The 26,409-nt window shown below is 40.6% G+C and overlaps 1 protein-coding gene across 4 annotated transcripts; it reads left to right on the top strand.

The window, feature by feature from the left end:
- Window positions 1–13,715: 13,715 nt before the first annotated feature.
- On the top strand, window positions 13,716–23,105 carry CCDC14 (coiled-coil domain containing 14). 4 transcript variants are annotated; one of them, XM_050340090.1, is made up of 13 exons: window positions 13,716–13,780; window positions 14,641–14,696; window positions 15,161–15,224; window positions 15,511–15,583; window positions 15,678–15,818; window positions 16,143–16,382; window positions 16,474–16,568; window positions 17,543–18,110; window positions 18,633–18,774; window positions 19,372–19,451; window positions 19,858–20,073; window positions 20,154–20,286; window positions 21,662–23,105. In XM_050340090.1, the coding sequence occupies exons 1-13, from the start codon at window positions 13,748–13,750 to the stop codon at window positions 22,623–22,625; spliced, it is 2,805 nt and encodes a 934-aa protein (XP_050196047.1). In that variant the 5' UTR covers window positions 13,716–13,747; the 3' UTR covers window positions 22,626–23,105. The 4 variants fall into 4 exon arrangements, with proteins under 4 accessions (XP_050196047.1, XP_050196045.1, XP_050196048.1 ...); XM_050340088.1 differs by having other exon boundaries at window positions 13,717–13,780; window positions 19,855–20,073; XM_050340091.1 differs by lacking the exon at window positions 16,143–16,382 and having other exon boundaries at window positions 13,717–13,780; window positions 19,855–20,073.
- The last annotated feature ends 3,304 nt before the right edge of the window (window positions 23,106–26,409 follow it).

The following is a 26,409-nucleotide window of genomic DNA, read 5'->3' as shown; positions in this document are numbered from 1 at the left end:
AGCACACCTGGATCTGCTCATTAAGTTTAAGCACAAGATTATAACACTTCTGGTTTCATCATAAAATGACTGCGCTGTGCTAAAAGAATTCATGTCTCTCCTTAGATTAATTAAATACACTCCTATTTAAACAAGGCTTATGAGCTACTCTGCATAGTAAGAAATTATGGCAAAGAATAACAGAATATAAATATGAGCCACAACAAAAATCATGCAGATTATTTAATCGAACACCAATGAAACTTGCTTAATTTAATATTCTCAAGGAAGAAGTGTCTATATTTGCAGTTTCTTGGATTGATCCAGTTCATTCTCCATAAGCTTTATTTCTGCTCTTAGCAATTCACAGAAAAAAGTTACTATGCCCATGTTCTATTGCATTTGCACCCTCTCAGCAGGGATATAAAAGCTATTAAGCTCCCTTGACAGTTTGTCCAGAATTTAGATTATTGCAATGTCTTTTTCAAATCAATGGAATGGGGCAATGTAATATCACAAAATATCTTAAAAGAGACACAGAATGAAACATGATGGTTTTGTAATTATATTCTGACTTACTGAAATACACAAAACACGATTTAAAATTACCTGCCTGTTAAAACCAGCTTAGGTAGCAGTAAGTTTAAAAATAAATATGTATTTCTGGATAAAAACAATTATGTATATGCAGTCAAAGTGAATATTTTCAGATGACTTCCAAATGGTTTCTGTGAATCCTGAAGGTGAGCAAGGGCAGAGATAACTGTTCATTTCCCAGGTGCTATGGGGAGTCTACAAAAGAGATAAATACAGTTTTCTGGGTTTAATTTATACCAAGCTCCTTTCATATAAGCAGTGTTTTGCCAACCTGAAGAGAATGAAGTCCATCTGCTGCTGAGGCCAGTGTCCCTTGCAGATTGTTTACAAGTGCTAGAGACAGGGTTCCCTGTGCCTTCTGTGCAGGGGGAAGGAGAAGTTGGCTTTCTACTACTTCTTTTTGATGGAGGAATCTTGCTCTTTTTTGTATTCCTCCCACAGAGTTTCCTACAAGGCAGCATGATCCAGCCCTCAGTAATTAAGATGCCCATCCTCTTCCCACAACTTTCAAGCACAAAAGCCTACCCTGACATCAACAGGAAGGAGAAAGTAATATTATTAGTGATAATTGGTTAGCAACAAATCTCTCTAGGACATATAAAGCCTATTCATAACATGAATCACTTACATAGGGGAATACATAATTGAGCATGAGAACTTCATCAAGAATCCTCAGCAAGCCTGCAACCACTTCAGCACAGACTTCAGCTGGCTAAACCCAAATGTCCAGTTCATGCTTTGGTGAATTATGATTTAGCAACATTATTTAGCTTGTGTCAGTCAAAAACAAACAAAAACCCCTAACAAAACCAAACAAACAAAAACCAAACCAACAAACAAAAAAAAGCTGCTTGAAAGAAGAGAGTTGTGTATCCCTGTTGTTTCACTTCCACAAAGCAGCAGGCCAACTCCCCAGCATTTCTCTGACCTCCAAAGATATGCCTAGATGCAATTTTAGACAAAAACATCAGCAAGGGTGAAAAACTTTGTTTGCAGAAATAAAATAACCATTTCTATTTCATTTGTAGACTGAAGTCACATAAAGAAGTACTGCCAAATTCTGCTAGAAGTTACTTAAGCTTGACCTTTGGACCAACCTCACTGCAGTCTACATCCAGCACAGTTCCTGTCACCTGAAACAAGAGCACCAGCCCACCATAAACTTGAAGGAAGATTGCAGGAATGATACTATTCTGATGTAAAACCTTTCAAGTTCTTCTGCTGCAATAATTACAAAAATGCGCAATGTCTGTAGTTGTTCTGCTCTAATTACTGAGTGATCCCTTTTTCAGAGCAGTATTATTTACAGATCTCTTTTGGTAGATATCTAGTTTATGTCTACATCAATATATTTGTATCTATTTGTTATATACTGACAGCATGTAATTCATAACGTGCTGTACTTCATGACTCTAACTCTTCATCCTTTAATGTGTTTTGCATTTGAAGGTTGTTGACTGAAGCATTCAAACAATTTACAGAGGCAATACACAATGAGTGGGAGCTACTTGTAGCATACTAATTTGTTGGTTTTCAACTAATACTATGTATTGTTTCAGGGTAAATGGATAGGAACCAGGCCTTACCATGACCCTGCCTTCCTTTGGAAAGCATTTCAGTGCTCAGATGACCTCCTGGAGCTACTGCTTTTAGGCTGTCTGCCTGAAATCATTCCACTTGAATCATTAATTTAAACAGGGGATTTAGGGGATTGGGAATATATACTTTAACATAAAATTTGCCCTAATTTAAATAATTTCAATTCTAGAAGGTGACAACCCAGTTGGACATTCAAACCATATTGTGCTGGTGTCCCCTCAGAGTCACTCACAGGTTACCATCCTCCTGAGAAACACACTTGCAGGCTGCTCTGCCTTGGTCCCAGGGGAGCCCTTGTCTCCCAGACTCAGAGCTCCCCGAGCTCAGGGCCACTCTATTTGTACAAGTGTGTTTGCAAGTTCCCTGGACAAGAGCACACACTGTCCCTGTCACCCCCCACATTTACAGCCTCCGTGCCACTGCATTTGGCAGTGCAGATGTGTGTAACCAGCAGCTTCTCCATCCTGACCCACAACAATATGTCAAGGTGACCACCCTGAAGTGCTCAACGCTCTGTTCTTTGCTGATCCCCAGAATGATCATGAACAGATTTTTCTCTGGTGCCACAGTGACCTGCTCAAGCTCCCCAACCTCACCCTTCCTTGGCCATCACACAGCTGATGGGATTAGGGTGTTTGTGATTCACACAGGGATGCAGGGAAAGGAGAGCCTTGCTCCTACCAGTAGATTACAGCTGGGATCACAGAGATGCTTCCAGAACCAGGTCAAATGTTTCCTCTCCATAAGACTGGCCAAGCTCCATGGAGAAAACCTGAGCCTGGTAATGATGGAAAATGGGGAAGCTCTTGGAATGTGGATAGAGGGCCAGTGCACAGACAGGCAGGTGAGGAGGGAGATAACTGGAGTTATGAGCACAGAGCAGGAACAACTTAACATGCAGAGACAGCAGTGGAGAGGGTGGTGTTAAGATGAGAAAATTAGGAAGAGGTGGGATATCTGCATCGATGTTGGTCATGAAATGAGAGGAAACTATCTACTACAGGACAGTTTTGTGGTGACCTACATGTTTAAGAGTTCAGAGAGGTATTGCAGAATGAAGATTTGAAAAGGGTTGAGAAGTAGAACAAGAATAGGGGGTGAAATAGTACAGGAAAAGGAGCTAACTGACTTAAGAACAGCAAGATGGGAATTACCAGACTTGCACTGAGAAACTTCCACTTAGCACAACAAAGAATGTTATATGGGCTGGTAACGTTATATGGGCTGGTAAATTTTCAGCTGCAGAAATAAAGATGGACAAGGTCTGAAGGAGCTCAAGCTTTTGGGATGTCATTTTTTGGTGTGGCTTAAAAATCTTTGGGAAGTTAATACAATTTTCTTGGCATGATTTCTTGGTCTACCAGTTCCATTAGCATTCTGCACAGTAGGAATTCAACTCCAAAAGTGTTTTTTTAATTTTACTGTTTTTTGAGCTAACACTTCCCAAGTCCTATTTTGTCTGTTAGTAATCACTTGGGAGATTATTATGACAATTTGTTTTCCATTCATTTAACTTTTAATCACACTGAACAGCAAAAGTAGATGAATAAATTTTAAGACTGTAAATAGTTTCATCATCTGGTTCATGTGCAGAAATATAATCCAAACGCTAAATCAAATATTTAAAATCAGATCTGCCTTCCTGACTTTTTTTTGCTAAAGAAATGAGACATCTCTTTAATACCAAGCTCTGGAAATTTTTAGAAAAATCCTGTATTTCGAGCCTAAGGTAAATCATATCAATTTAAGCACATACAGTCTTTCCAAGTGTCCATCTCGTGCATACTGAAGTGCTCACTAAGCTCATGACGTGACAGCACAGGTCACACTCCTCCCAGGAAGAGACCAGATGGGACAGGGAGCAAGACACCAGCACTGAACCTTGTAAGGGTAGGCCCACCATAACTAAAGGACTGACACTTCTGGTGCAAGAAGAAGGCAAAGAAAGAGGAAATAAACTAAGGGGGATGGCAAGTATGGGCTTGGAAGAGGATTAGTGTTAGGAATTCAGTGGGAGACACTGAGCACTGAAACAATTTACTGTAGGTCAGCAACCTTTTTCCCAGTGCTCTGACACGGATGTCATTGGTTTTATCTCTGAGAATGAAACTGGAAATAAAGCTGTGAATAAGTTATAAGTCCTGGAAAACAAAGAGAAGGAAAGGGAGAAAATCCAACATCTTGACATAAGCCAAACAGGGGGAAAAATAATTTCTGCTCAAAAATTTTTTGCTCGCAATTCAGGACAGTCTCTGGATGTCAGGTCATCACTGTATGATTTATCAGGTCACCTAGGCCAAATTCAGCACTGACAAGGAAACCCTTGTCCTCCTGAGTCAGGGCTCTACAGAGCTCACAATACAGCCAGTCCCCTGATATAACAACCATCACAAAACATCCGAGTTTGAAGTCAATACTGGCGATTTAAGCTGTTGGAGAAGTACAGAGGATGCAGCCTTAGAGAAATGCTCCTTTGTGTCTCTCCATACGGAGATGCACAGGCACAACAGTTCAAACTTCCCTTGCCTAAGCCAGGCACTGTCCCTCGGTGGTAACACAAGATAACTTACAGGAGAAAAGAAAAAATGTTTTCAAGTCTCTATATTTTCAGCCTTCTCTGCCGTGGGAGTCATGAATTATGCTAACATATTCACTAGCAAGCACAGTGAGAGCACTAAATTAATTTCTCATAAGAAAACAGTCATAAGATAGGAAAAGATCTCCAGTCACTTTCTGTACCACTTCACTTCTGTAGAAGTCAGTGATTTTTAGGTGATTTATGTATACATTTTTTTACTCAAAAGCGATATGACACAGATCCTGGGAAAGGTTTAGTAGGCATTTGCCCAGACATTTCAGGGAATGTGATGAGGAGCATATCATGAGGATTCACATGACCGTTCCACAAGTGGAAATAAAAATGATTGCTTGAGAACTTTAGCTGAGAAATATTGAAATGAAATGGAAGATCAAAACCAGACTTTCCAAGTAAAGACTGTGTTGGAGAAGTGAAGGATAAGAAAAAGTGAAGGATAGTTCCCATTCTATAAAACATTTTAGGTGAAACCTGTTTTAGAGGATAAACACTTTTCTGTGACTGAGGTCTATTTTACAGCAATAATTTCTTTTCTCAGAAAAGATAATTTAGGTGAAGATGATAATATTGATGATTTAATGGTCTTTATTTCTACTGAATAATTTAAGATGAAGACAACATTTTCCCTTCAAGCTGCCACTTGCATCCTTTGATGTAGACCCAGCCTAAGGAGACATCTCTAACACATGATTATTTTCAGTCATTTCCTTATTGTTTCAAGGAGCAGATAATGATACATTTTCAGCACTGTTATTTGGTTTGTAAACGAAACAATCACAAGGCCCCTATTAAATAACTAGTAAGCTTCCTAATAATTTCAAATGCTTTATGTTAATGTCCAAAAGGAGTAAAAAATATTTAGAGCTCTCAGAAAGTTCCCAGCAGTTAAACTGAGAATACAGGTCAGCCTCCTTGCTCAGGTCAGTGTGCTGATCACTATGGAGTTGCAGGCATTTACATCCATGGCACATCTGGCCCAGCTGAGACTCCATGTTAAATGGATGGTAGCATCAGGCCCATGTTTTCCCTAATTCCCTAGAAAGATAACAAAAGCCCATAATGGTCACGTGCAGAAGGGTCTGGTTTGTTTGGGTTTTTTTTTTTTAATATCACGTAATTTCTCAAGCTGACAAAAATAATATGCAATAATAATGTAAATGAAAATCATGTAGGCACGGTATGTACGTTTACAGGGCTTGTTGTGAACCTGTTCCCTCATCACCCCACTGCCATACTCTGAAGCCAATCCACTGCAGCAGCAAGACTAATCTGGAATAATTAAGCAGTACAGCAGGTGTAATACACTGAATTTTTCTCACAACACCTTCTGGCAGAACCGATTCATCATCCTGTTGTGTTAACATTGAATCAAAATGGTAATTGAAGTGTTTGTGTTATTAACTACTTTGCTGATAGGAAGGGAAAGTATTTGAAATAAGAAGTGTGTAGAGGCAGCTACATCTGGATAGATTAAAGGGAGCATATTCTAACCCCAAGGACCTAAAGGACGAAACCTAGATCAAAAGTTCTCCTAATATAGTAATAAAGAAATATTGGGGGAAAAATAGCCATTCAATAAAGGAATGTTCAAAATTCTACAGTGAGTCAGGGTTCAGCAACAATATGCACAACATAAAGAAAAAGTGGATATCTTACACAGCTGCAGAAAGTTTTGAGGACTATTGTGAAATTCAAATTCAACTTCAGTTCACAACACTGTGCTGTTGCAAAAGAGAAAAACATTGTACTGAGAAATATAAACAAGGGTAACATTTATAGACAGATGATGTAATCCTCCTGTTATTCTTAGCACTCATAAGGTCTCAACTGGAGCGTTTTGTCCAGTTTTGGGCATTATATTTCAAGAAAGATGTGTATCAGATGAAGCCTTCAGATGAGAGTAACTAAAATTCCATGAAACACAACCCACAGGCAGGATTGAGCAATTTCAGGTTGTTTACCATAGAAAATAGAGTACCAAACATGACACAGTAATTACCTTTGAATCTTTAAAACACTGCTTCAAAGAAGAAAGGGAAGTGATGGTCTCCATCTTCACAGAGAATAGAAAAGAAAACTATGCTAAAATGCAGCAGAGAAGATTTAAGATAGGATCAGAACAAACTTTTCACAGTGAAGCACTGCAACAGGTTGCTCAGGGGGATGGCAGCTCAGAGCCAGGAGCCACGTGCAGTGACACAACTGCCAGGGCAGAGATCCCCCCACCCAGGGCACATCCCACTGCCCCCAGCAAGGAGTCAGGGCAGGCCAGGGCAGGCAGCTCAAGCCAGTCTTATCTGGCAAATTCTGGCAATGCAGCAGATCCAAGGTCAAAGCAGCAGGCTGGGATCAGGAGGGCACATGGCCAAGCAAAGCAGGGTTGTGGTACAGCCCAAGCCTGGCATCCTATGGCATTTCTGGGGCATGGACTGATGGGGCTGGACTGGGCTGAAATAACAGCCCTGGGCCCAAGGACAGGCTTAGGGGTTATTCCATGGGAGGCTGGTCAGGGCTACTCAGGTCACTGATGTCCGCAGGTCTGTGGGACACAGAGAAAAGGCTGGAGGTCTTCAAGGGCAGGCTCCTGGCAGGATGGGCACAGATGTCTCTGACCCAACCTTGGAGCAGAAGAAGAGTCCAGGTGACCTCCAGGCTTGCCACCTTTGTTTTGATATCTCAAGTTTGATGCCATAGGTCTGAATTATCAAACAGCTGCTGTGGCCCTTGGTGACCAGGAACGGTGTCTTGCACAGAATGGAAAGACATCACATCAGAGCTCTAAAAAGTCCTGGATCAAAAAGAAAGTGATATACTCCCCACTTCTGGAGCAAATATATAAAACATTGATAATTTACATCCATGGGCTTCTTACTACTTTTATTATTGGAGTTCTATTGTTACACTAACTACATTTGTAGTTTGGATAATCTGCTTCCACCTCTATGTCCATAAATGTTCTGTATGGTTCATATAAATGCAACGGATGGTGAATACCGATGTATTAGCTGTTTCTATGTAGTAGAAAGTAGATTATTTCTTCAGCTGTGCTTCCTTTGGTCCTGAAGATTTATGGTTTTCATACTCAGATCACTTGCTCACCCAAGTTGCCAAAGTAAGAATATGCATGAATAAATGTCTACTAACAAATCTTGAATTATAGTGAGGCCACACTTCTGTAAAATTAACATCCTTCCAGATGTTACAGAAATAATTATTTCCTGTACTCACACTGTTAATTTTACATGTATTTTTATAGCTTGTAATCATTTACGTGCTCTACTTTTTCCTCTCATTTTACTTATGGATTGCTTTTGCTATAATCTTGATTAGATATACCCAACAAACATGTGCTTCACCCAATTAGTGCCTGACATCACTGACACTCCCTATATATCACAGCACTCTTCAAACAGAAAAGCCTGGGTCAAGCCCAATTCAAGTATTTCAGGAGTGATACTGGATTACAGAAAACTTCTCCTCTGAATGGAGGCAAATAGCATGCATTTTCCTGTGATGCATTTTTAATTTGTGCTTATCTCCAGATGGAAGGGAGAGATACATGGCATGTAGCTGGATTGGCTCTCATGTGGGAGGCACTTAATCTCCCAAAAGACTTATTTGTGAGTGTAGGGAATATTGGACACTTTACTGAAGAAATCAAGTGGCTGAAGTTTTCAGCCCTGGCATTTCCTCATTGGAGTTGTAAGTTTATTCATGTCCTGAATGAATATCCTCTATATTGTGATTTTGAATTGATGTTTATGTTGAGAAAGGAAACCAAGTAAACACATGTTTTAACCAGGTAACCACTAAAAATCAGGAGGAAATCTTTTTTAGGAATAGGCGAATAACTATATTCTTTCGGGGATTGATGAGGCAAGAATATTTGTAATAGCTTTCTCCTTTCCAGACAACTGGCAACAGATTAAGCATTGGGGAAGACAGCTGGAGACACAGGGACAAAGGCTGTAAGCTTCATCTAATAGTTTGCTGCAATCATTTCTGCTGTCAGGGTGAGTGCAAGAGTTCCTTTGTTTCCAGCATCACTCAGCAGCCAGGAATTATTACAAGTATCCTGGTTCTGTTTTGCTGTTGTTCTCCCTCACTCAGATTTTGCATAGCTAATGTAGAAGACTGGAGCAAACTTCTGTCAAAGGAAACAGATCAGCATCTTTTCACACTACCTAATATTCAGACAGCCTCTGTCACAGAAACCCAAGACTGTGAGGGGAAGTCAGTACCACAACACATGTTTTCAGTTACTAGGAAAACCAAAGGGCAGGGAGTGGGTTTGGATCTAATGGCAACTGATAGTCAGTATGTATGGAAAGCAGATTGAAGTCTTCTCACATCACCACAAAAAACCAGAATTTAAAAGCTTTATCAGTTCATGCTGACAACCCAGGAAATACAGTCATGGGTTTCACTGTGGATTCAGAAAAGTACCTACATACTTCTCCCAGCACTTGAAGGTGTGACTTCTTTAATTCTTTTAGCCATTTAATAGAGAGAGGAAAATGGACTTGTGCATTTCTGTTATCAGTGGAAGACAACCAGGTTACTGTGCTTATGTGACTAGTTAGGTGTATTGATGGGATTGATTCACTGCAGATCTTAGGAAAGGACCTCTCACTCATCCTAATCATGCAAGTTGGGCAAAGGTTTACATAATGAAGACTGCTTAGTTCCATAATTCTTATGTGGGATCACGTGGAGAATTAATAGAGCACTGGTTATGGCACTGTCATTATACTGGTATAGCCAGCTTTATTTCCCAGCTGATAACTTTAATTCAGATGAGGTTAGGCCATGGAAGGGAGCAAGGCAATAGATTACCCTGAGATAATCAAAAGTGGATGTGGAGAAAAAAAAAAGTAGAAGAAAAAAGTTCTGAATTGGAATCATAGAATTATTTAGGTTGGAAGAGACCCCCTGAGATTGTCAGAAGGAGCTAGTACAGTTCAAATGGAAGTTAAAGCTTCTAGAAGAAATTTGTGGTTAAAGCTTTGTTGGCTTTTTGCAACAGAATGATATTATTTTTAAGTCTTTTAGGTATTATAACTTACTTATCTATGAATCTGCTCCTAAAACAACAAGTGTTACAGGATTTAACCTTGGTGGGACAAACTGCATTGACCCTTGACTTCAACACTCTCATCGTAGTACTGCTTCCAAAATCTGCCTCATGGGAAATTTGGACAAACACTCTAATGAGGGACAATTCTGTAATTCTGTTTAGGTATTTTATTTGCCGTTCCTCTATTGCTTTATTTCTCTTTCTAGCACAGAATGAAAATGAGCATTTGAGAAAATCATCTGTTGTTAAAGTTTGTTTTTCCCTCTAAAGCCATCAGATTCTAGATCTGCTACTAAACTTGCATACTGTGAAAAATTTTTATGTGGTTTTAAACGTCATTTTGATGTCACAGTAGATTTTATATTTCGTAGAGAAGTAAATAAATAGTATTTTAGCAAAAAAAAATTTGCTATTTTCATACGTTCACTGTTCCTAACAAAACATCATTCCTGCCAGTAGGATTGCCCGAAAACACAAGTTTTGACAAAGATTCTGTAAAATATCACTGGAATTCTCTTAGTGTTATCTAAACAAAAATGTGCCTGGATTTACCGTACGGAAATAACAAGTCCCTTTTGGTTTCCCTGCAGAGAGAATTGTTTTATGTTTCCGTGTCGCCATCTTGTGGCGATCAAACCTCCTGCACCAGTCCTGGGTCAGCACAGCGACATCCACCGTCCGAGCGCCCCGGGGTGTTCCTGACACTGCCACCAGCTCAGAAAGGTCACAACAGCTTTAGCCTTACTGATGTCTCCTGCAAGTCAAGACCCTCATGATCTCGTTCATGTGAGAACTTCTCAAGGTGAGGAGCATTTAATGTGCTTTACATAAGATCATTCACTTACATGTGAGCAGACAGACCAAAACCAAGTTATTTTTTTCTACCCCCCTCTCCCTTCCATATTTACAAAACAGGAAGAAGAAATTAATGGCTTATAGACACATTAATTCCAAAAATATCAGAAAATCAGAATTTGGTGACAGGCTTTCTGAACCACACAGACCATGCAGCAAGTCCTGCGGCAGCCTTCACTATGTGTGATTGAACTAAAGCATATCTTGGACTGAAACATTGAAAATCTACTGTAGATCATTTCAAAACCTCTTTCACAACTGCACCACAGTTCTAGGGTCCATAATATCCATCTTAATTGATATGACATCCCTTAAGCATGACTCTGACATACCTGCTTTTGAAGTACGTGTTCTCTGTGAGTTGCATCTTAACTTCATATTCATTGCTATTCACCTGCCCTTTTCTGTTGCCAGCTGTAGACTGAAAGACAGGTAGACAGACAAAAAAAGCTGTCAGTTTTCTTTCCAGTATCCAAGCTGTAGCTTTATTCCCTAATTGGACACTTACAGGAATTTGGGCAACCTATCAGTCTAGTCTCAAGCAATACACATATTCCTGGCCAACTGATTTTACAAAAAGCTTCTTATTTTGTGAAATGCTCCCTTATTAAGTCCACAAAACCTTTTGGTTGTAACCCATTCAGAGGACAGCTGTATATTAGATTGTGCTATTGCTGGATCATGCTTAGGTTAGCACTTAGTTAGATCCCCAGAACTTCTTAGTACTGGTAGCAAGAGACTTTTGGACTTGCACTGGATGCAAATATGCCTTGGTTTCCCTATGTAGGGACTGGAAAAGCCCCATTTTTTGATTAAACTGGATTGATTGATTGATAAATGTCGTCTCTCACCTTTAGCTTCATTTTCTTTGCTCTGTGTTCAGCTTACACTGCTGCCAACTGTTGTAGTTCTACCATGAGTCTCACCACAGCTTGCTCTGGTCTTTGATGAGTGACCACTTGGAGCTCTGTGACCACGAGAATTGTAATTATTTATACAACTTCTTAATCTTTGCAGTTGCATTTTAAAAATTATTTATAAGACAATCTTGTTGTTTCATCTGTAGTTTCAAAATGGTTCAGCTGGCAAGCACTGAGCTCGATGGCCTTCTGTATTTATACTCCTTTTGATGCAAAGAAACAAAGTGCTGATCTGTGTGTCTTCAAACCAAAGGATGGGATTGCAGTGGGGTGATTGGGGTTTTTTATATGTTACTTGTTGCTAAACAATTTGGAATAATTCTTTCTTAAATACTGCACCCACATCTATCAGTTCAATGAGAATTTATCCATAAACTTCCAGAAACTCCCTTAAGAGAAAAGTATACCAAATTGGTAGTTGCCACACATCTTTATGAGCTGCTTTAATCTTTTTTCTTTTTTTTTTTTCTTAGCTTATATTCCTGCCTTCAGCTGCACTATTACAGTGATCTTCTTGTTTTAAACTTTTCAAAGAGACAAATTGAAGCAGTTCCCAAATTTCTGAGAGAAAACCCTTCTGGGTTACTGTTTTGTTTGAGTTTATTTCTGACAAGATGATAAATATCTTCACAATATATTTTTATTATGAGTTCAGCGGAGTTTCAGCGTAAATGTTAGCACAGTAATAACAATGCAATTTACACATTGGGAGAGCAGATATGTTTGAATATTTATATATACTTCTGCTGTAGTACTCTTAATAGCACAGTAATGCAACCACGTTTTCAGCCTGAGCCAATGTAATTGCTTTCCATGCTGTGCGTTCAGACGGTCTATTATTCAGCTAAGAAAAGCCAGGATATGCAGAACACTGATATACCAGTGATAAACACAAGTGTGTGTTTGTGCGTGTGGAGCCTGAGGCACTGCCCCTGATGATCCGTGCGGACAGGTGGTTTCAGGGATTGCCACAGCAGGTTTAATGTGAGCTGGAAACCAGCATGGAGAACAAAGATCCGATGGATTCAGCCTGCACACAGCGCATCAGCAGCTCCCTGTGTGTCCCTGAGGGGACACGGGACACGGGCTGTGCTGGCAGCACGGGGAGGCCACGGGGACCACACAGAAGGAGAGGACTGAGTCTTAAACTGCGCCAGGGGATGTTCAGGTTGGACATCAGGGGAGTTTCTTCACAGAAAGGGTGATTACACATCGGAATGGGCCGCCCAGGGAGGAGGTGGAGTCACTGCCCCTGGAGGTGTTAAAGGAAAGGATGGGTTTGGTGCTTGGTGCCATGGTCTAGCTGACCTGTGGGGATCCGTCACAGGCTGGAATCAAGGAGGTCTTTTCCAACCCAGCTGATTCCCTGATTCTCTGTTTTTGTGACCACCCACCTGCAAGGCTCGATTTTCCCACATATTTAATGAGTGTGACGCATTTTATGAATGTGATGAAGTGCTGATCTGTGTATCTTCAAGCCAAAGGATGGGATTGGGGTGCGGGGATGTTTGGTTCTTTTTCATATGTTACTTGTCGCTAAACGACTTGGAATAATTCTTCATTATTTAAATCTTGCACCCACATCAGTTCAACGAGAATTTACCCATAAACTTTCAGAAACTTCCTCAAGAGAGAAGTATACCAGTGGTTCTGGCTCTAACTTGCTAGTTGCCTCACATCATTTTGAGGTGTTTTCATCTTCTTTCCTTTTTTTTTTTCTTCCCTAATTTATAATCCTTCCTTCAGCTGTTCCATTACAGTGATCTTGCTCCGAAAGGAGCTCTAAAGGACCGGAGAGTAGGCACTGGCAGGAGCGCATTCCCGGTTATTTCGGGGAATTTTCCCTCTGGAGCGCCGGGGCGGGGCCGGGGCGCGCGCCCGCCCCTCACGGCCAGCCTCGGCCCCACCCTTCTCCTTTCTCTCCTCCCATTGGCTCCTCCGGGCCCGCTCTCCGCCAATCCGCAGCCGCGCTCGGCAGCGCCGCTTCTTCCCTGTCTCGCGCCCGCTGCCTCCGGAGCGGCCGTTGGCCCCGCCCCGCCGTTAGCCCCGCCCCCGCTGTTAGCCCCGCCCCATACGGACGGACCGGGCCGTGATTGGCGGGCGTGGCGGGGGCGGGGCCGGGCCATGGCGGCGGTGGCGTCTGCGCGGCCGCGCAAGGTGCGAGCGGGGCGGGTGTCGCTGAGGGAGCGGGGCGGGCTCGTCTGGGCCTCACAGACCCCGCGAGTGCCGGAACGGGGCGAGGGGAGCTTTGGGAGTCCCTCCCGCCGTCCAGTAACAGCTCCTGCGGGTGGTCGGGCCTTCCGGGGCCGCGGTGTCCAGCTCCGGGCGTGTCTCTCGGGGGGCTCCCGGAGCGGGTCCGGCGGAGCGCGGCGAGGGTGGCTGGGGGACTGGAGCATCCCTCTTATGGGGAAAGGCTGGGGCAGCTGGGTCTGCTCCGCCTCGAGAAGAGACGGCTGAGAGGGCACCTCATCAAGGTGTATAAATACCTAAAGGGGAGAACGGGTTGCACAGAAAGGGTATGGAGTCCCCTCACTGGAGATATTCCAGAACCGCCTGGACGCAGTCCTGTGCCACGTGCTCTGGGATGACCCTGCTTGAGCAGGGAGGTGGGACCAGAGGACCCACTGGGGTCCCTCCCAGCCTGACCCGTCCCGTAACTCTGGGACTGTGTGAGGGTTCTTCCACTCTGTGTGATCCTTAAAGTCCCCAGAGGTCAGGTGGGTATTTATCGAGTTTGTACATCAGCTCTTGGACGTGTCAGTAAGTGAATCACTGTATCTGTAGAACGCTGTGGAAATTATCAAAGCCATCATGCTGGAAGGGCACGTTTTGTGAAATGAAACCCACAAGTTTAAAGCCCTGGTGGCAGCGGTTGCCCCTTGCTTGGCCTCGGAGCTGTAAATTGCCTTGAGCTGATCCACTTCTGCAAAAGTTCTTGGAAGCGGGGGCAGTGGTAGTCTTCAAGTATGTTGTGAAAGTACTTCATGAAAATCAAAGTGTATTTCTGTAATCAACAGGGTTTGTCCTCTGGAAGGCTGTCAGGAGCAGTTAAACTAACAAATGGAAGAAAACAGTAAGACCTTGATCACAAATACTGTTTAGGATTGAGTGTATGTGTGAGTGTTTGGGAATCTTATACTTGTCACACTGTTGTATATGTAAAAAAAGTTTCTAGCTGAAAATCAGTACAGCCAGGTTCTAAGCAGCCCATTAACAGACACAAAATGAATAGAAATTTTGCATGTAAAAGGAGAGAGTTGTCTCTCCATATGTTTTGTTTATAGTAGATTGAATTTTTATAATTGCTAGCGGTATGTAAGGCTGTTGAATGGAGACAGAATTCTCTTTTGACTTAAGCTGTAATTATCGGCTAAATATGTTTGTTGCAGCAATGCAAAGTTTTCAGAAAGTGAAAGTTATTTTTTTCTTGATAATGTTAATTTCCTCTTGTTTCCTGCTATTGAATGAAAGTAAGTTGTTTTTTTACTTTGCTGCATATTAAGGAGTTGGTATAAAGAGTGAATTTGACTTTTTCAGGTTGGGCTTAAGGAGAGGATGTTATTCTGATGCAGAATTCTTTTCCACTGACTCTGACAATCAGGTGATTAAGTGACTTTTTAATACAGTCCCTGTTATCTAAGAGAAGGGAAATTGTAATACTGTAAGTAATAGAAGAAAAGCAGGTTAATTTAGTACTGCTGCATCTGAACCTGAAAATTTACATGTTTGCAAAATTCCATGTAATTGTAGTATATTGAAAGTGATACTTCTTTCTGATTATGAGTTGTTTTTGTCAGGTGACAGAGTGGAGATTACTCCCCTTAAATCTGAGTTTACTGAAAGAAAACAGTGGTACTCATTTTCTGACTGCAGTGTTCTTTGTGCAGGTTGATGCTATCCATAGTGGACTTGACCAGTGTGCAGCTTTACTGAAGAATTTCATACAAAATGAGGCTACAGGTTGTAGCTTTTGAAAATGCAAGTTACGTTTTTAGGTTTCGTAATGCTCTCCTGGTTTGTTTTGTTGACTACTTTTTCTTTCAAATAATGCTAGGAAAGGAGACTGTCCATAAACAACCTGGGAAAACAACTACCTTTAAAATTGCTTCCAAGCCTTTGCTAACCAAAGGCAATACTTCCAAGAAGAAGGGGTTAACAGGAAATGTTACTCCTGCCCCTGTCCGAAAAGAAATTGGTGAGTGGGCTTTCTTGGGCTTGATTTTTTTTCTTGAACAACATTAAGAGACTCCTCAACTTACTGAGATACAGCCAGGCTTCAAATAATTGTTGCCATGGATGATCCCAGGCTGGATCCACAAAAGGATGTAGACATGAATTACTGCTTTTTAAAACCTTAAGTGTTTAGTAAACTGTTACTGAAATTCACAAATATTTGAGTTCCATGTATAAGAAAAACAGTTGAGTGCATTTACAAATCTGCCAGACAACATGATGGGTTTGTGTAGCTCGAGAAGACAGGCAACTTCAGCTGGGGTTTTTGTTCCTTATTTCTCTGCAGTGCCAATATCAAATAGAAAATTTTCCTTGTCCACCGCACCTTCTACTGAGAAAGAACTTTCCAGTGCAGCACAGAATCAGATGGTTCAACCTGTTCATGTGCCTTGCAGTCAGCACTCTCCTGTGATGTATCAGAAACTGTGTGAGCATGTGGAGACTCAGATGTCTCTGATAACTGGCCAACCACCACAGGAGAGTAATGAAATTCCTACTATAACTCCTTCTCCTACCTCAAATCAGGGTTAGTGGAACTATTAATGTAGAGCTGACTGTTTACCTGCATGAGTTTTGCCCCACATTTGTCTGATCTCTTGAGTGCTGTTTTCTTTCAGGATGTCAGAATGTTGCAGCTTTTAATTATCTGTTACCTACGTCAACATCAGGACTGTCCCTGCAGCATTCAGCTAATCCCTTGGCTACTCAGTCAGTAAGTAGAAGTTTGATTCTATAAATAAACATACTGAATTAGCACTGCCAATTTTTTTATACATTTTTTTGTCAGTTTTCCTAATACTTTTCCTTTAAAAAAATTGCACATTTCAACCTGTAGTGATGAATAAAATAAACACTGAGAGAAAATATTGCTTTTCAAAACACATCTTAAATAGACACTCAAAAAATGAAATTAGAGACACTTCAACTGGCTGCTTGTTTCTGCATGGGGAATTCTGTAATGGACAATAAACATGGAAGTTGCAAGAAATTATTGATTACTGTTTATTGCATTCTCAGTAATGCACATTAGGATCATCAACCAACTCCTGATAGAAGAAATCATATATAATATGGAGCTTTTCCCTGCCAGTGATCAAGTTGATCATTTCTTCAGACACTGTATTGTCTTAGAGCCACTTGTTAAAGTGCCTGTGTGTTTAAGGGTATGGAATAGAACTAATGGAGAGAACCAGCTGCCACCTCAGGAAATGTGGTATAGGGCTTGCACCTTGAATCTGTAAGACTGTAGGCTTACCTTCCATCTGCAGGCAGTCCATGTATAGCTAGTGCTGGCCTTGACTTTTAAGAAATTCATCTATTTAAAATCTTGAAAGATAACAGTGTTGTCTTTTTGGGGGGGGTTTCTTCCCTGTTCTGATTGGATTCGAGAAACACTGCTGAGGGTTTTTTCTTTCCAGAACGTTTCAAAAAGAACTGTTCTTTAATGTTGCCAATAATATTTAAGATAAAGGCAATCTAAACCAGATTTACATTTTAATTACTCATTATACAGGGAAATTATTCAGTTAATAATTTGCAGTTGTTCTTATAATTAGCAAAGAATGGTCAAGACTACATGGAGTCAGACAAGGATAAGGTTGTTTGGTTTCATTTGTTTGTTTTTCTTAAACATTTCAGAAATTACATTAATTTTATGTTTAATTTGAATATTTATTCTTTATGCAGGGTGTTCCTGTAGATAGTGCCAGTGAACGTGTGCCAGAGGTGGGAGGACCTGTGGTTTTCCCAGTAGTTTCTGCTGCTCCTGCTGCACAAGTGCAATCTACCACTGCTCCTCCTGCTGTGTTCCCTTGTACAGCACCGGGTGCTCCGACCCCTGCAGTGCCTGCACTGATCCCAGCATCTTCTGGCAGAGGGGTGACCCCAAGCCAAGAGCACCAGACAAAAGAGGCAGATTTGATAAGGTGCATACAAGCTCACCTGGCCCTGTTGCAGTCACGGGAGGGGCTGAATGGTGGCACTGAACAGAGGTGCCATCAGCACTGTCCAGCACAACGTGATGGCTCAAGTGACACAGAGGAGGACACTCCTGAAGAGCACAGTGAGGACATGGTCAGTGAGGAAGATGAGTTGAGCATACTTGACGTAGCTCCAGTGAGAGATACAAGCTGTAGGACAAGCTGTGGGAATAAAGTTCTAAAATCTAGAAGAGAAAGTCCAGAAGAAACAGCCCATAAAGTTATGACTGTAAAATATCTTATGGGTGAACTCAGAGAACTGATAACAGACCAAGGTGAGGACATTTTTGTTGTGCAGTAATCACATACAAATAACACAAGAGCTCTATTAAATGTGAGCACTTCAGTTTCTGCAAGTTGTATGTGTTAGGTAATGTGTGACATCTTAGCATGGTTTTCCACAAGAGTAATACCTTCAGGTTTACACTGCATAAATATTAAATTATTTTTTGGGCTATTTTAACATTATCATAACATCTGGGGTAAGGATTGTTCCTATTTCATATATAGACTTCTCCCCTGAGAGAGGGCCCAGTGTGGACACGTTGCAACAGCAGCCCCACCAAGGCTGGTTGGAGAGATGGTGGCTTGTGTTTTATTGAGGATATAAAGCATAGTTTTCATAGTCAAGCTTAACAATTTTAAATAAATATAGTTAAAGATGAGGTTTTCTTGGGGAAAAAAAAAGTAGATACTACTAAACTTTGTAGATTGCTTAATCACCTGTAAAATACTACTGTTGTTATTGCAGCTTTATAGGTTTATGGAGTCTCCTTTTTTTCCCTCACCTCTTGCAGATGATTCAGAAATGCTGAGGTTGATGAGTGAAATAGAAGGGTGCATATCATCGCTCCCAGCTGTAGTGGGAAGTACAAACATCCAAGCTGAAATAGCCCTGGCTCTGCAGCCTCTCAGGAGTGAAAACGCCCAGCTGCGCAGGTCGGTGACTGCCAGGGATCCTGTGGCTGCTGCACATGGGCCTGAAGGCCTTTTCCAAATTGCCTGTTTTATCACTGTCATGGTGTACATGTTATGGCTCTTCCCTTCTTGCCTGTGCAGTGTTTATGTCCTAGAAAGTGTGTTGTAAGGCTATATAACTTAAAAATAAATAACTAACACACAGCAAGACTTCAGTTAATACTGATGTCTTAGTAGTGTTGGTTACCTCATGACTGGGCATTTTGGCTGGGTGGGATCAATGCACTGTTCTGAAAACTACAGTATCAGCATAGTTAGCCTTGTAGTCCATTCTCAAATGCAGAAGTGTTTCTCATTTCAGGGGAGCTCTCAAATGCATAACTGGGTAGCACCTGACTTCAGAATAGGGGCAAAGATACACACCAGAATATGCAAAGGGTCTTTTGTGTTGAAGTAGTACTGGATTATAAGAAAAAGCTGTTATTAAAACTTTTTTATGTTTCTGAAACATTACATGACATTTAATTCTCAATTTCTTGCCAAACTAATTTAAAGTGCAGTGCTTTTGAGCTAATTCTCATAATTCTGAATTTGTGCTTTTTCACAATTCACATTTAGGAGGCTAAGAATATTAAACCAGAAACTCAGGGAACAAGAAACCAGCGAGAAGAAATCTGGACAGAGCTTCAACTATGAATGTAAAGTACTGATAATGTTGCTTGTTAGGGGGATATTTGTTACAGCTTTATTTCGATAGATACTGTTATTTTTTATTTATATATTTGTATCTATGTCTGTATATACTGAGGCCTTTAGTGGCAACCAAACCAAGTGTTGTGGGTCTAATCATGCAACTGCATTTGCATGGAGTGTTGGGCTCTTCAACTGCCAAGCAGATTATTTTTCCTTATGTGCCTCTTAAAATGAAGATGACAGATAATTAAGAAGAAAGTTTGAGCTTTATCTTGCTGCTGGAAAAGACCCTTCCTGTATTTGTAGCCAAAATGTGTTACTACCAAGATTATTTAAAAACTTAGTTTGGTTTAGCAATTCAAATTACCACACAAAACACTTAAACTTTTTATGTTTCACTTTTGGTAGTAGTTTCTTTGCAGTCCTTGAATATGATGCTCCAGAGTCAACTGAAAGAATCGCAGAAAGGCCTTGATTCACTGCAGGCTAAAAATGAAGAACTTCTTAAAATAATAGAAAGTCAGAAAGAAGAAAATAAGCGTCTTGCCAAAGTTATTCAAAATAAAGAAGAAGAACTGCTTGAAAACAAACAGCATTATGACATTCATTCCACCAAGCTCAAGATTGGTACGTGTTTTCAATTTGGTTATTCTTTGTTTAATGTTTTAGAACTCAAATAATTCAGTGAATTCTTCTTGGCATTTCAGAAGTGGAAGAGGCATTAGGAAATGTGAAGAGCCTTCAGTTTAAGCTGGAAGCTTCAGAGAAAGAAAATAAGATTTTGGGCATAACATTACGTCAGCGTGATGCTGAGGTTAAGAGACTGCGGGAATTTACCAGGTACTGTTGGCTAAGCCTTTTTTTTGCATCTTGACATTGTTTTTTTGTTGTGGTTTTTTTGTTTGTTTGTTTTCCTTGTTTCCCTGTTTTTTCTTTTTTTTTCATTCTGTGGATTACTGTAATCTTAGTATCTTGGTGGTAGGGCTAACATAGGCTCAAACTTCTCTTTGTAGTTACTTTTGTTACAATGGTGCTCCAATTTTGTTTCAACAGAGTTGTCATATTCCATGACTTGAGTTCTGTGGTAAAGTAAAATACTATCTGCAGTAACTTGTGTGGAGTTTTAACTCTTAATAGCAGGTCTGGCAATAAGTTGTTCCATGGGAAGGGCGAGGACCTGAAATCTGAATACTGGTGCTTCCCTTGAAAGTGTAGAATTTGGAAACTAACTCTTAACCTGATTTTTTTTTTTTTTACACAGGTTTAGATATTGGTCTGTTTTTGAGAACAACTGGCAGACAAGATCTGCCTTCAGGACCCACAGCAAGCTCTTCCTGTGGGAATGAGCAGTCCTTTCTTTAACTGTACAGATATTTGAAGTAGATTATGGCCAGATATAATTATGGGTAGAGGAAGGAGTTCTTGGATCACTGAATGAAAGTGGTGTTACTCACAATTTTTTTTTTTTTTTTAGAACTACTACTGTGAATTTATTTTATTACAGTCTTTTATGATAAAAATAGCAGCAAGCTGGGAGACATAAATAGATTTTTGCAGATGCATAGTGGTATGCACAAAAAATTGGTTTGGACATTCTGTGTACAGGAAACAAAACTGTTGTCTTCATGTTTATAGTTGGTACTGATGGAAACAGCAGAACATTTTTAATTAACCTTTTTAAATTCTTCAGTAGAATTTTAGACACTTCTGTGGTTGCTGTACTGACCACCAGATGGTGGTATAATAATGTCTTATTGCATGTGTTTATGTATATGCTATAGACATAAGCATCTAAACATGAATTGCTTTTGATGTACAAAGCAGAAGAATTATTTCCTCTATAATATTTTTAGATGTAATGGGAACAATAATTCAGAAAACATTTTGTGGGGATTTTGATAGCTACTTCTGTCTGCTTTGAACAGTTTCTTGATATCAATTTATTTCATTTTGTGGTGCCCAAAGCAGGAATAATCTGGAGAACTTCACTGGGTTGTGTTATTCTAGTTATTTTATAACCACATTGAGCTGAAGAAAAGTTCAAGAACCTTGGAATTGATTCACGTTTGTCCTGCATTTTATGACGATATGTAGAAAGAGCATTGCCACTTTACCACAGTCTGATAAATCTACTGGTTTGGTGCCACAGAAAGGTTTGTAACTGTTGTTTTTAGTGGCTAATTTTGAACCTGATTTTTTGATCTTACCTAAACAGAACCTTGCAGGGCAGTATGGCCAAGCTTCTGTCTGACCTCACAGTGGACAACGTTAGACCCAAACCTGGAAAAGCTCTCTCAAAGTCTCTTTTGGAAGACCATGAAAAGCAGATGCAACCTGAACTGTTTCCTGGGAGTACTTCAGTAATGACTTACCTTAAAAAATTAGAAATGGATCATATTTTGGTAGATACAGATCTTCAGATCGCAAATGAAAGTGGAAACGTGGAAATGCAAAATCTGGCCTATGAAAAGTTTGATGCTGAAGGAAGTAAAATAAACAGTACACTCATAGAAGAAGGAACATCAACTCCCAGAGCACTACAGCCTGCATTGAACCAAGATGCAGAAACAATTAGTGATTCTGGGACTTTACTAGATGACCAAAACAAGTTGGATGAGACAATTTATATTCCACTGACTAGCAGTGCCTCGAAAAAACAGCAGCCAGTCTCTGGTATGCTACCCCAGATTAGAGGGGCTTGTAAAAATTTGGATTTCTGTGAGCTCCCAAGTTCTGTGCAGCAGTGTGAGCTATCAAAGGATCCAGCTGTGCTGGATAAGTTAAGTGCTGGGTACAATGTGAAAAAGCCTGTGGAAAACACGCCTGAAGTTCCAGGGGATAAAGCAAAGCTGGAAGGAGACAAAGTCCAAGTGAGATCAAAAGTCATTCCAAGTGGAGCTGCAAAAGATTCCGCAGATAAACCAGACCGACCTCAGCCTGGTACATTCCCTCGTGTGTCAATGCCATTTCCAACAGAGGTTTCTCAGAGACAAGGCAGTAAACCAGCTGATTTTAGTTGCGTTTCATTTGATGGTTTATCAGTGAGGTCTGAGTGGAGTGCATCTTCGTTCTCAACCTTTACTTCTCGAGATGAAGAGGACTTTAAGAATAGCTTAGCAGCCTTGGATGCCAACATAGCCAGGTTACAAAGGACTCTGCAGAGTAACATCAGGAAATAATGAGTATGAGGAGGGGAAATGGGCTGCACTTGTTTGGAAAAATTAGTTTTTTCTGAAGTATATTAATAAGTATGGTACTGATGTGTATATATGTCTGTAATAACTTGTTCCTAGCTGTTTCAATTATGGATAGAATTTGTTCCTTATTGAGCTGTGGCACTGTTTCCCTTGATGTGTACAATTTGAAATAACTGGCTTTTTATATAAAATATAAATGGTTTGGGTTTTTTTTTTTAATTATTTCTTAGGTTTATACTCTTTACTTGCAAAATGATTATACTTGAAAATTAAATGTACTTGTTTACTCATGGGGGTTTTTTTCTTCCCCTAAGAACTGTTGCAAGGTGCTGTACATGAGCAAGAGGTTCCACAGGTAGAGGCCAGGGAAGAGCTGGCTACAGAGCAGCAGGAATGCTGGGAGCTACAGTTGCTAAGTCAGGATCATGCTATTCCAAAAATAAATGCAGCCATCATATGGGATTTGTAGTGTATGGTAGATCCTACAAAATACATGAAGTAATCCTTTTTCACTCATCACCGATGAAACTCAGTTTTCTCTTTGGACCATTGGACTCAAAGGAAGAAGCTGATGAAGGGGAGAGTCCAGGTGAGAGCAAGAGAAGAATAATCATAGTTCTGTTGTTTTCTGCAGATCTGTTTTAGGTTATACTTTTTACAAATGTTTGATTTTTATCTAAAGTAAAAGAACATAGAACCAGTGGATAAAACACAGAACAAACAGACTGACCCTGGGAAACAGAAGCAGCACAAAGGAGACAAACTGGGAATTAGTGAAAGCTGGCAAACCAGAGCAGTTAGCAAAGCACCAGAATGTGTGTGGAAGCACCAGTGTGAGGAAGGTATCGAAATTCCACAGTTGTTGAGATGTCAAACATCTATTGGGCATAAATACAGAGAGTCTGGACTGAATCACCCAAATTGACTCTCACAGGAATGGGAGCAGAGGGGGGAATGATTCCAGTCTGTTCTCCCTGACAGGCCTTTCCACATCTCAATCTCAAGAATATGCACAATGTGTTTAAGTTACAGGTACAGGAAGGTGGTGTTACTGCTACCATTCTGTTCCTCTTGCACTCTTAGCAGTGCTTTGGTGCTGATTTTCAGGGAAAATCTCTCTGGAAAAGAACAGCAGTATAAGGACCTGAATTTAAGATTGCTCTTTCTGCAGCATTGTTTTATGGTTGGTTTTTTTATTCCTAGAAAACATTACTGTGCTTCCTGGTACTGTTTTGTTGTATGTTTCCCTGTAGGAGAAAAGTCCCTCATGGTTAGTTGCTTGAATGAACACATTTTAAAGTCAGGATGCTGTCCATGCATTGTACTGGGAAGCAGTTCTGGGATTATTTTAGTTACTGGTAACTGAGTCATACAAAGGTATGAAGACAACACATGCTACAGAAGATGCCAATTGGCACTCCTGCTTCGAAAAAGGAAAGTTAGACTAAATAGTGACTTCAGTGATTTAGAATGCTTTTAAGGCTTGGCCTGGATTTCTTAGTACTCCCCACACTCCTTGTGTTCAGATTCAATATAAGGTTGATAGTATGAAAGTGAACAGACTCTAATTAAATATTTTAAAGCAATATTTCAGTGTAGAAGCTAAGCAAGATTTAAACTATTATTACGGCAGGGATTAAAGACAAGCAAGAAATTCTAGTCTTTAAAACTGACAAGAAAGCTGAGAAAAGGTGGGAAAAACATTCATTAGTAGCCAAACTAACTCAGTTTTCTTCTTGAAGCTAGGACTTTCTCCATTTGAAGGAGGGTATTTGTCCTGGCCAAAGACAGTTGCAGTCTGCATAAGGCAGCTGTGGTGTCAGGATGCCCGAGCACGTTGTTCTTTGGCTGAGAACATTTGCATTAACTCTTATCTCAGTGGGGGAAGCTGGCACACCATCTTACTTGTGTCCTGTTCGTTGTCACAAAGTCAGTCCTGTCAAAGCAGGAGATGACTACTGGAAAACCCTCTTGGGGATAATGACATATGAGCAGGTTTGAAATGTGTATCTGCTGACAAGGAGGAGAAGCTTAGAGGAAGAAACAGGAAGGAGACAATGTCTTTAATATGGTTCTTTGTTTTGTACTCCAACATGTCCATCAGAGCTATGGCATCCTAATGAAATATAAAATTTCCCATGTATGGGCATTATGAATGTGGACTGTTGTGGAAGCAAAAGCCAACAAGATCAAATATTTAAGTCTCTTAAAGCTGGGAAAGGCTTCCAGGATTCAACCCAAGACAAGGGCATTGAAACTGTGGAAATCAGCATAACTCTGATGTTCTGGGAGCCTCAATAGAAGACAATGATAACATCTCTTGCAAAGTCATTCTTTTAATATGTGTGTGTGTGTGTGTGTGTGTGTGTGTGTAGTAAATAATCCCTACAGAAAATAAAGGCAATCCTAAATTTGCACATTTTGCCACATATTTTGACCACTCAGATTTGCAGTCCTGCAAGTACATCCTAAATAAGATCCCCAGTGACTAAGTGGAAAGAAATTTTTATCTTTGGTGCATAAAACAGTTTAAAAGTTATTCCTATAATAAGGGGGTAAAATTCACTGTGGACCAAAGGCATCACCTTTGTCAACACCAATGCCTGGAACACTGGAGTATTTGCAGCACGTATTTCTGCTCTTCACTGGTCAGGATATGATGAATTGGGAGTTACTGGGATGCATCAATGTTGCACACAGGTAGACCTCAGGTCTGTGTCTTTCAAGGACTGAGTTACATTCCTGATTTAAGTTACATTCCCAGTTACATTTAAGAACTTTTCACTGCTATCCAATTGACTGAGCTACCTGGCCAGATTCCAATGCCAGACTTTGTTTCCCCAGCAGCTAAAAACTGTAACTTCCTATTTGAAAGCGGGACAGAATTTTACCTGTGTAAATCCAGCACTCATGCCAACCACCCCAATAAAAGCAATACACTCTTCCTTTGACTTCTGGTTTTGGATACATCCCCACAATGAGGTAGAGGAGTCAAACTGTATTTGCAACAGGATTCAAACTCCCTTTCTGTTTCAGGTTTGTTAAGGATACTTTAGGAGAGCTTGGAAGAGGCAAAAGAAGGCAACAGTGAATTGAGCCACTGTGTCAGCTATATGAGTCATTTTTGTGCTGCACATGAAATTTTGCAGTTGTTTCTAAGGAACAAATAAAAGGTAGTCGTTAAATTCAGTTGGATACATTGTGTCCCAACGGCACAGACCTCCCTGAGAGCTGAGGGATCAGACAAAGGGCAGCCAGCAGGGGAGCCTGTTTCTGTAGCCAGGCCATCACTAGTGTGAAGAGCCATGAGATGCTGGGGGCAGTTCAGAAAGGAACCATCTCCTGTGCGTCTCAAAGCCTGTTCTTCCACACCTGCTGTTTTACCGTGGCCATGGGAAAACAGCAAAAGGTTTTCTTTTACTGTGTTGTAAGTACTTAGAATGTATTTTCAGGATTTGCAAAGATCTATGGTTGAACCTTATGATGCCAAATTGAGAAAAGCACAACTGACTGGGCTGAGGAGTTTATCACAGGTGGCTACTTGATCATACAGCTCAACAAGTGTTCAGCAGGACTTTGCAGCTTGCCCAGAAAAGTTGCTTTCAGGTTCTGTCCATCACTGTATCAGCCTCCAAATAAAAAGGACGTAGGAAACTTTTCTGCCCAACATGAAATCATTATTCTGTGTTCAGTAAGAGCTGCTGTGAATCATTTCTTCTGTTGCAAGGATTAACTTAAAAGTAACAGCTCAGCAGCTCCAATATCA

Source organism: Myiozetetes cayanensis, unplaced genomic scaffold (genome assembly GCF_022539395.1).
Source record: "Myiozetetes cayanensis isolate MyiCay16 unplaced genomic scaffold, myiCay2020 scf9, whole genome shotgun sequence".
NCBI classification, from domain to species: domain Eukaryota; kingdom Metazoa; phylum Chordata; class Aves; order Passeriformes; family Tyrannidae; genus Myiozetetes; species Myiozetetes cayanensis.
This window is presented reverse-complemented; position numbering and strand designations above follow the sequence as displayed.

What these genes read in the sequence shown, in the direction of transcription:
- CCDC14 (XM_050340088.1), top strand. Translation starts at nt 13,748, where the DNA reads ATGGCGGCGGTGGCGTCTGCGCGGCCGCGCAAG. An exon ending in CGTCTGCGCGGCCGCGCAAG is followed by an intron (nt 13,781 to 14,640) that starts GTGCGAGCGGGG and finishes TGTAATCAACAG; the next exon opens with GGTTTGTCCTCTGGAAGGCT. An exon ending in TTCCACCAAGCTCAAGATTG is followed by an intron (nt 20,074 to 20,153) that starts GTACGTGTTTTC and finishes TTGGCATTTCAG; the next exon opens with AAGTGGAAGAGGCATTAGGA.